The sequence below is a fragment of the Terrapene carolina genome, unplaced genomic scaffold (genome assembly GCF_002925995.2).
Source record: "Terrapene carolina triunguis isolate 2854851 unplaced genomic scaffold, T_m_triunguis-2.0 Scaffold88, whole genome shotgun sequence".
Lineage (NCBI taxonomy): Eukaryota > Metazoa > Chordata > Testudines > Emydidae > Terrapene > Terrapene triunguis.
Window position 1 is genome coordinate 46,620,293 of NW_020664439.1, and position 10,347 is coordinate 46,630,639.

Genomic DNA, 10,347 nt, shown 5'->3' on the forward strand with positions numbered 1-10,347 from the left:
CCAGGCCTTGGCATGCAAGAGTGCAAGGTCTGCGCAGGGACCAGGCATATCTGACACGGTCTGACACTTGGGCCTCAGCCTGCTAATGCAGCTTGGAGGTGCTCATTCCCCTCCTAGGCCTCCCCGCAGGAGTGACCGTGCTATGCAGGATCGAGCCCCGCAGCATAGGTTTAAAGCAGAGCATATCTTTGCTTTAAAAGTAGTATTATTTTCACACAGCGCACAGTCAACCTGTGGAACTCCTTGCCAGAGGACATTGTGAAGGCCAAGACTATAACAGGGTTCAAAAAAGAACTAGATAAGTTCATGGAGGATAGGTCCATCAATGGCTATTAGCCAGGATGGGCAGGGATGGTGTCCCTACCCTCTGTTTGCCAGAAGCTGGGAATGGGCGACAGGGGATGGATCACTTGATTCCCTGTTCTGTTCATTCCCTCTGGGGCACCTGGCATCGGCCACTGTCGGCAGACAGGATACTGGGCTAGATGGACCTTTGGCCTGACCCAGTATGGCCGTTCTTACGTTCTTATATCTCCTTTATAGCCCATCCCCCAGCAGTGCGTGTGCTCAGACACCAGGGGCATGGCTCACTTAACAGTATTCTTGCCTAGTGGGCCAGTCACTGGTGGGTTCATGTCTTGCGTGTGGACTCCAAACCATCCCCGTTTCTGTCCCAGGGCAGCACGAGGGGGTATTTTTGGAAAAAGGTATTAAATTGTCCCCTCTGCTGGCTGCCTGGTTGGAAGTTAAAGGTCGTGTTTCACCCACGGAAAAAAATTAGTGGGTGCTTAGCACCCACTGGCAGCCAGCTCCCCCTTCTCCCCACCAGTGCCTCCCGCCCGCTTGCTGCCCCGCCGATCAGCACCTCCCCCTCCCTCCTAGCACCTGCCGCCTGCCACAATCAGCTGTTTTGCGGCATGCTGGAGGCTCTGGGAGGGAGGGGGAGGAGTGGGGATGGGGCACGCTGGGAGGAGGGGGTGGAACTGGGCAGGAAATAGGCGGGGCAGGGGCAGGGCACGAAGAGACGGGACTATGAGGTGGGGGCAGGGCCTGGGGCGGAGCGGGGGTGGGAAGAGGTGGGACGGGGGTGGGGACTTGGGGGAAGGGGTCGGGTGGGGGCAAGGCCTGGGGTGGAGCGGGGGGTTGAGCACGGCTCGGAGGAAGCCGGCACCTATGTCGTGTCTGAAGAGAGGAGTGGAGAACCCTGGTGTCTGATCTGAATTTCCTTCTCCCGGTAAAACAAACTCTGCTCTCCAAGGTTGCATGGGACCCATTGCACGTAGAGACATCTTCATAGCCCTCCACGGTCACTGAGCATTCAGTGTCTAACTCATGGCTTTGCAATGCACTCCGTGGTCTCATCTCAGATTACGCCGAGTACCAAAGAGATTCTTACCTAGCAGAGAGCCTCCACAGAAGGGCTGTCCTTCCCTATACAGCATGGCGATCCACGGAGATATTCCTCGCTTGGCATAGTGTCCACTGGAAATCCGGGCCAGCCAACTCCTGGAAAACTTTGGCTTCCCACACACTGAAACCGCAAGGAGTAAGGTCAGACACAAGAGAGACACACACGAAACCCACCTGAGACGCCAAGTTTTCTAGCGCAGATGGAGGCAAATCCCCAGATCAGTTGTTTACTCTGTTTTATTGGGAATTTGAGTAAAACTGGAGTGAAGAGTGCATCAGGACTTCAGGATTTGGCCTAGTCAGATGTTACTACAAGACATCAACAAGAAATCATCTCCTGTTGAATTCTAAACAGTTCCCAAGACCTCTTTCCCGTCAGTTCACCTCCCCCGCATCCGATGTCATTTCTCTAAATATATCCGGCGTAAGTGTGATGGAGTTACCTGGGAGTTACTGGATTATCATGGAGCAAAATATGGCCCCTTAGCATACCTGAGACCCAACCAATGGTGACCCCAGGCCTCCAGAGAGAAAAGGGTCATGGAGCAACTCACTTTGCAGCCTGTATTCCGGAGATATTGTTTTTCTTTAAAAATGTAGCTGCACTTTGGGACAAGTCCCGAGTCCCTTGGCTCAGTTCTTATGCAGGCAAGTTGCCAAGGCGGCCGACAGCAGTAGGCGGGGAGAGTTCCAGAGGTGACCAAGTGACTTAGAAGCACCAATAACACTGAACGTCAGTGGGACTGATGCTCGTAAATCATGGAAAGTTTGTCTTCCACGGCGCTGTAAACCAGGGTCTTCATAGCTCTATCATAGACCTGTGACTCAGGTCGACGGCTGGTCATGCTGCAGTGCGGACGCAGGCTGAGCTGCAGACCTGAGTCAGAAGGTCTGCATGGTGCAGTATAGACACGTTAGCACGGCTGGGAGACCCAGGTTCAGCGATTGTAAACCCAGTCTTGGAAACACCGAGTCCACAAGCCCGGGTCCCACAGACCCTAGATAAATTCATGGAGGATAGGCCCATCAATGGCTGTTAGTTAGGATGGGCAGGGATGATGTCCCTTGCCTCTGTTTGCCAGAAGCTGGGAATGGGCGACAGGGGATGGACCACTTGGTGATTCCCTGTTCTGTTCATTCCCTCCGAGGCACCTGGCATTGGCCACTGTCAGAAGACAGGACACTGGGCTAGATGGACCTTTGGTCTGACCCAGTCTGGCCACTCTTATGTTCTTATAGCCTAGCACATGCAATGTCGCACTGATCATAAATCCAGTATGTGCATGGTCCATGGTCTCCCATGGTATGACTCTGAATTATGTAGGTTACTCTTTCTAAAGGACGGCACTATTCACTGGGGATGAGGGGATGGGAATCAAAGGCCTGGCACTGTGGGGGGTGAACTGCACTCAAAGAATTAGCCATGCTGGAAGATGGACCAGCACTCAAAGAGCTAGGACTGGGGTGGTGGATTGGCACGGCGCATGCCAGCAGCTGGGGATGGGTCGGCACGGCATGGAAAGCTGTCAAACCACTCGGAAACTTTGAAAGCAGCCTTCTAGTTATCCCCCGTTTTGATACACCTCTATCCCAATATCACGCTGTCCTCGGGAGCCAAAAAATCTTACCGCGTTATAGGTGAAACCGCGTTATATCGAGCTTGCTTTGATCCGCCGGAGTGCGCAGCCCCGCCCCCCCGGAGCGCTGCTTTACCGCGTTATATCCGAATTCGTGTTATATTGGTTCGCGTTATATTGGGGTAGAGGTGTACTGTACAGTCCCTCTCTCTCCTTTATTAGAAGGATGTTTTTATGGAGGTATTTGCTTGTTTCATATGAGTTCCTCTGCTCCTTCCTCTCTGCCCGAAGACACATCACAGATGGTCTCGATGCAGAGGAGCGCGTTCCCCGATTTGCAGTCTTCAGCAAGGAGAGGACACTTGGTCATTAGTAGGTTGAATCCCACTGATGCACACAGGGCTAAACTGATCGTGGGTCAGGAAGGAAATCCCAACCCAAGGGCACACGGGCAGGACCCTGGAGGGATGTTTCACTTCCTTTTGGGAGCAGGGATTGTCTGCTGGAATCAAATAGGTGTATCCACATATGGCGAGTTCCCCGTGGCTGCAGGGGTTGGGCGTTGGTGAGCCTCACCCGTCCCATTATTCCCCGTGCTTTGATGCATTATTTTTGTGATTGGATTAAGAAGAGGATAACGCTAGTGGTGCCAGGGCATTGGGAGGGGATGCACAGAAAGAAGAAGCCCCGAGGTTGTGGAAGGGGAGCAGCACAGCACAGCAGGGTGAATGCAGGGGGCAGTCCCATGAACTTCACTCAGGCTGCAGTCTCCCGGTTAGAACAGTGGATTGCCAGCACACATGCTTTGTACATACCAGGGCTTTATTTCCTTCCCGGTCAGAATGATACAGACTGTCCATACACAGCGTTCGACAGCTGACAGAATAGAGTACAAAAAATATAATATCTTCTAGCTACGCGGCATAGTCGGGAGTACAGGCCATAGCATGTGTGTACAATAGACACGTTCCTTTGGTCTCTGGAGGATCTTGCTCCTCTTGCTGCTATACGACTGCTTAAATGTTTGTGGGTCAAAGCCTGAGGGTCTAGCTCGGTGTTTGCTCACCCCGTACCCAGGCAAAGCTCCCCGGGTCTGAGTAAAAACAAGCCAGAATAGGTAAGTTTTGGCCCAGCAGAAGCGACATGCACGTATCCATCGGAGAGCAGCTACCTTTCCGCGTTTTACTAACCGGCATCGCGATGGGAGTGTACGTGGGGGTTCACAAGCACACAGAGGAGACCGACCCGCATGGCGAGCTAGACATGCACGGAGTGTGTTGTTTTGGTCTGTAAAAGCCGCTTTCGCTGAAATGGTAAATAAACAATTCTTTGCTTTAAGGAGGCATCCGGTCACTGGGTACCACCGTCCCGGCCCATTGCAGGAGCTGAACGTAATGGGAGTGTAGCCCAGACCCGGTCTGAGAGAGGGAGAATTGTGTGATTCCACCCTATGCCGGCTGACGACTCGAGGCCTGAGGTTCAGGATGGGGGAGGCGCTCAGAGAGACCAGGAGGGGTCAGCAGTGCCGTTTGCCCGGTAGCTGTGACATGCACCACACCCAGAAATGAGTCTCCAGTGAGCCTGGGGCTGACTTCTGCCCAAATCTGGGTCAGTTTATGGAGTCGTGCTGAAGCCATCCAAACTCAGGAGTTTTATGTGGCTTCAATGTGCAACCACGGGAGGTTTGACTCAATTTGGCTTTGGGAACCCTCCAACGCAAAGCAGAACTCACATGGGGCATACCCCACTGGAAATGAAGTGCAAGGAAAGGATTGCAAACGCCTGCCAAGCCGCACAGTGTGTGTGTGTGTGTGTGTTTGTGTGTGTGTGTGTGTGTGTGTGTAGCGTGGATGCAAGCCCCACTCCTTTGCCTGGCTTTATTCTGCTTTATCCTCTGCCCATCTCGCTCTCGGAACAAGCTGGGTTTGCTAGCAAGAGGGGTTCGTCCTCTCACCAGGCATTGATGGTGTTAAGCTCCATCGCACGTGCTGCAAGTCCCAGCATGACGTGCTCAGCGGGGACAATGTGGCCCATTTAACTCTAGAGCAGGGGAAGGGTCATGCATAGTAAGTGCCATGAAATGCACCCAGACTCTCCCCATCTGGGATAAGCTCAGGCCGTTGCTTGGCAGTCTGCGTTTTGTAGGGGGAAGACGGAAAAGCCTGGGCGTAGTACAGTACAGAGGCCTCTCAATGGCTGCACCTCCGTGTACTGTGCTTATAGGCGTCTCATGGCACAGGTGGAACGGGTGTATCCTTATCATCACTGAACTACTGATGCTATACTAGGAAAGGGAGCAAGGAAACCTCCTCCCAGACTCCAGCCTAGGGCACCAATGGAAGGGAGCGGGATGGATTTCACACCCTTTGCTCCTGTGTGTCCACACTGAAAAGCCAGCTGAGAAGACAGAGGCGGGAACAGCCGGGAAAGCGTGCACCGGGGCTTTCTTGCTAACCAGTGGGTTGTTGAAGTCAGTGGAGTGACTCTGGATCTACACCAGTGTAAACGATATCAGGACCTGGCCTCAGAGGACAGAGCTGGGATATCTTGTTTCACTCTGAATTCGGGCCAGTGACCCCCCTACCCCCAAATGCTTGTCAGTTAAGGGCCTGATTCCAGATTCTGGTGCCTTGACCCAGCCAGTTCGAGCCAGAAGCCCTGGTGGAACCATGGCCTTTATTCCGGGCTGATGTTAGGACACCGCCGACTGCCTGGTGCTGAAGGGAGCTCCCAGCAGGAGTTTGGTTTGAAGATAAAGCAGGATAAATTGATCAGCAAGAACCCCCTCCCCTCCCCTGTTATTGCTACCAAGGAGGTGAGCTCTTTCTCTAGAGTCAGGGTGAAGGGCTTTGTGGGCCCTGTGTCGGTTTTCCTGCCTCTCCCCGCCCCGGAGGAATTTCAGAAGTGGGTGTAGAGCTGGTGGAATGTGCTGGCTTGACAGCCCTGGGTGTGATGGCCTCTCTGCACAGCGCGAGATGCGGGTCAGGCAGTGGCAGGCACGGCTTCCCCCGTGAGGGTACGTCAACCCTGACCTGAAGGAACCATCCCCCAGCAAGCGTGAGGGTGCAGGTCAGTCTCCACAGCCCCACCCATTCTTTGGCCCCTCTGCGGAGACGCCGGCACAGGGGCCAGGTAGTTGTGGTGGTATCTTCTGGGTGAGGTGGATGCCTGTCCCGCTAAGGAACCTGGCCGAGGCCCATCAGCTCATTTCCCATGAGCGGCCGAGCGGACGTTTCCTACGACAGCACATGAAGGAACGTGATGCCAAGCAAACCCCGTGAAATAAGGCTGGAGGGGACTGAGAGTTGCTGCTGCCGGTTGCAGAAGACCAGAGTCGTGCCTGCTGGCTGGGGCGAGCTCATCTCTTCAGTTCAGGATCCAGGAATGTCCACCTGTGTGAGGATCCCATCTTCTCCTCTACCCAGTCCACGTAGTTAGACACTTTGGTGTACACCCCATACACTTGCTTGCTTCCACACTCTTCTGGCCCACCCCATGAGACCAGGCCTTGGGCCACCCACCTCTGGGTCCCGGGGTCCTGAATGACGAAGGCTCCTCCGCTGTCTCCCAGGCAGGTGTCCTTCCCCCCTTCGTAATAGCCGGCACAGAACATGTTCTCGGTCACGCTGTAGTTGCCTGAGCGGGACTCGTAGCTGGTCTTGCATTCGGCATGCAGCACCACCGGCAGCTTGACGTACTGCAGGATGTCGGACAGCGTCCTCATCCCTGAGCTGATGATCTCGTCCACGGTGATGTTGGGGTTGGAGATGCCCCAGCCGGCCACCAGGCCCAAGGTGTTGGGGTGAGGCCCTTCCAGCTCGTGCTCAAACTGGGGCAGGCAGATAGGCATTACGTAGGCATCCATGGTCACCTTCTCCTTCAGCTTGACCAGGGCGATGTCGTGGTTGTAGTTCTGGATGTCGAATCCCCCATGCAGGATGATCTCCTCCACTGTCCGGTTGACGGCATCCTTCTTGTTCCTCACGTCATGTAGGCCCAGGTAGACGGTGACGTGCTCCTTGGACACTGGGATGATGGTGTTGTCCCGGCGCTGGGAGCGGAGGACGTGAGCCGCCGTCAGCACCCAGGAGTCAGAGAGGAGGGCCCCGCTGCCGAACCACTTGTCGTTGGGGACCCTGGACGTGTCCTCCACCACGATCAGGGCCTGCCAAGGGAAGAAGCCGGGCTCCGCGTTCCGCCCTCCAATGATGCGCTTGATTATCCCGGGCAGAGGGCGAACTGGCTGGCCACACACTGGTGAGAGAAAGGACAAGACAGTTAATCTAACAGGGGCGAGCACTTCCACAGGAAACAGTAGAAAGGCGATTCTCCAGTAGATTATGCCAGTTTGGATTGGTCTCTTAAGAACCAAATACTCTTATTTCTGTCCCCAGGGGACAATCCTTGTTCTCGTGGACATCTGTGCTGGAAAAGACCCAACCCCGTCTGCCTCTGCAGGTTTGGTTCCTACAATATATGCACCAGGGCATGGAGCAGGCTGATTTTAAATGACATGGGCACCCCAATTCCATGTCCTGAATGGGCCCTCTCTGTTATGTCTGGAAAATGGGTACATACATTTTCTACCTTGTTTGCGTCCCTAAAGATAGTCACTTGCTCCATAGGTTTGTACCTTCATAGCTTGGCGGAAGGTGGAATTACTTGGGTTGGGAGGGACCCTCTAGTGGAATACCATGGTCCATTATACTAGTGTTGTGACAGGGATGGTGATGATGGTGGTAGTGATAATAACCATAATTGCTTAGCATTTCCAGAGCCTTATTCTGCTCCTGTTAATGTCAGTCAGGGCCTACAGGGGCTGCTCCAGAGTCTGCTGAAGTCACTGGGTCTGTCCATTGATTTTAATGGGCTTTGGAGTAGGGCCAGATTACTTCCATCACTAGGTCTGAGCAGTCCAGTAGACAAGGCACTGGAATGTGCCTCAGGAGACCTGGGTTCTAGTCCTACCTCTACCATTAATCTCCTGGGTGACCTTTGAGACTTTGTGCCTCAGTTTCACCTCTCCCTATTTTTCTGTCTTGTCTATTTAGACAGTGAATTGGTGGCAGAGCCAGAATTAGAACCAGGTCTCCTGACTCTCCTGCCCATGTCCTTGCCTCTTGGTCATCCTGCTTTCCCTTGGTGACCTCTGTCCTGTGCTGTCACTGATGTATGTAATTAAATGAACTACCCTTGCACTCTACTACCAATGCATGTGTTACCCCTGAAGGCTGCTGGCAGAGTTTCCTCTTGGATTTCTGACCCCACAGGACGGACTCACATTGTAGGAAGGACATGCTGTAAGTAGGCAATGTGCCATATTATCAGCATCACTTAGGCGGAAAAGATAGGCCCATGGCATAATCTACCAGCAATGATGCATGTACGCTGCCTAGCATCATCCATCATTGCACCTTTGAAGCCCAGAATACCTTCATGGGGTGGGGGGAAGAGTTTGAACTCTCTCCGTCCCCCCCCCAACACACACACTGAAACGAGGCTGCAAGGGTCCCACCGCCAGTGCACCTCGCCCAGAATTGGACGGTCTTCGGTTCTAGCCTAGGCTGGCAAATGAAACAGAACAAAAACAAGTTGCACCATCCCCACCCCGCCCTGGAGCTGGGATGGAGGGATCCGTGGAGCTTGACCCCACCCACCTTCTGAGGTCCCTTCCAACCCTGATATTCTATGATTCTATGAAACCCCCGGTTTGCCATCAACATGCCGTGCAAGTCAAGCTGGAATGCAATGCCTGTGTAGATGAAATCGAATTGATCCCAAGACCCGTGGCTCAGTTAATGGGATGGACTCCCTTATACCCAGAACCCCGTATCCTTTCTTCTGCCCCATCATAGACCTTGTGGCCATCTTCTGTCCCCTCAACAGACATCACTGGTTTCCTTGCAGCTCTCAAAGGGAAAGCATTCGGTTTCCTAATGCATTTGATATATTACCGGGCCGATGCCAGAAGAACCTCAGAAACGGGGAGCGGAGCCTCGGCTCACTGGCACCGGTTTTGCACTGATGTAACTCAGCTGATTTCGTAGGCGTTAGGCTCTGATCCAGCAAAGCAGCTAAGCCTGTGTGTAACCTTAAGCGCGAGAGGAGTCCGTTGACTTGAATCAGGCCTTGCTCCTGTGTCACTGAGAGCAGCACCAGGCCTCTGGTCTTTATCCGTGGACCATGTAGGTGGGTATCATCCCACTTATGCTAAGACCCCAAAATACTAGGCCCGGGTTACATGTCTTCTGCAGTGTCCTAGATCTGCGGGGCCGGGTCGCAATTTAAATGGCCATTCTAAAACAATGCTTTAATCGATGCTATTAACAAGACAGGTGCAAACTGATGCTAAATAAAGACCTGATCCAGTGAAATAAATACAGAAATAAAAGAGAAATAATAAATATTAACAACAAGAGGCCAAAGGTTTACTGGTCTAGTGGATGGGTGGGGGGAAATAATAGACATGTATCTTGACTTAAATGAAACTATAGTGAGGCTTTTGACACATTCTCATAAGCGAACTAGGGAGCTGTGGTCTAGATGGATGCCCAAGTGGCTGGAAGACCGTGCTCAATGGTTCACCGTCAGACTGGGAGGACGTACCTAGTGGAGTCCTGCCGGGGTCAGTCCTGCGTCTGGTACTGTTTAATATTTTCATTAGTGACTTGCAGAGTGGAGTGGAGCGTGTGACTAAAATCTGCAGATGACACCGAGCTTGGGAGGGGTTGCAAGCACTTTGGAGGCCAGGATTAGAATTTAAACCGACCTTGACAAATTGGAGAATTGGTCTGAAACCAGCCAAATGAAGTTCAGTAAAGCAGAGTGCTATGCTTAGGAAGGGAAACTCAAAGGCACAACTACAAACCAGGGAATAACTGGCGAGGTGGTAGCACAGCTGAAAAGGAGCTGGGGGCTATAGTGGGTCACAAACGGACTGAGTCTACAATGGGATGCAGCTGTGAAAAAGGCTAATGTCATTCTGGGGTGGAGTAACAGGAGTGTAAGACATGAATACGGGAGGTAATTGTCCTGCTCTGTGCGGCACTGGTGAAGCCTCAGTTGCAGTACTGCGTCCAATTCTGGGCACCACCCTTTAGAAAAGATATGGATACATTGGAGAGAGTCCAGAGGAGAGCAGCAAATATGAGAAAGGGTTTAGAAACCCTGACTTCTGAGGGAAGGTTAAAAAAACTGGGCATGTTTAGTCTTGAGAAAAGACTGAGTGGGGACCTGATCTCAGTCTTTAAATATGTTAAGGGCTGTTATAAAGAGGATGGTGATCAATTGTTCTCCATGTCCACTGAAGGTAGGACAAGAAGTAATGGACTTAATCTGCAGCAAGGGAGCTGTAGGTTAG

The 10,347-nt window shown here is 52.7% G+C and overlaps 1 protein-coding gene across 2 annotated transcripts in view; it reads right to left on the reverse strand.

Moving 5' to 3' along the window:
* Nucleotides 1–1,186: 1,186 nt before the first annotated feature.
* Nucleotides 1,187–10,347, reverse strand: part of MASP1 (mannan binding lectin serine peptidase 1) — a 51,161-nt gene continuing 42,000 nt past the window's right edge. Inside the window, exon 11 of one of the 2 annotated variants that reach the window (XM_026650135.2) lies at nt 1,187–1,531. In XM_026650135.2, coding sequence (XP_026505920.1) covers nt 1,359–1,531 — 173 coding nt within the window. In that variant the 3' untranslated portion in view covers nt 1,187–1,358. Of the gene's footprint in view, nt 1,532–3,112; nt 7,242–10,347 lie in introns of those variants that run through there. The other variant, XM_024202392.3, reaches the window with a different exon arrangement.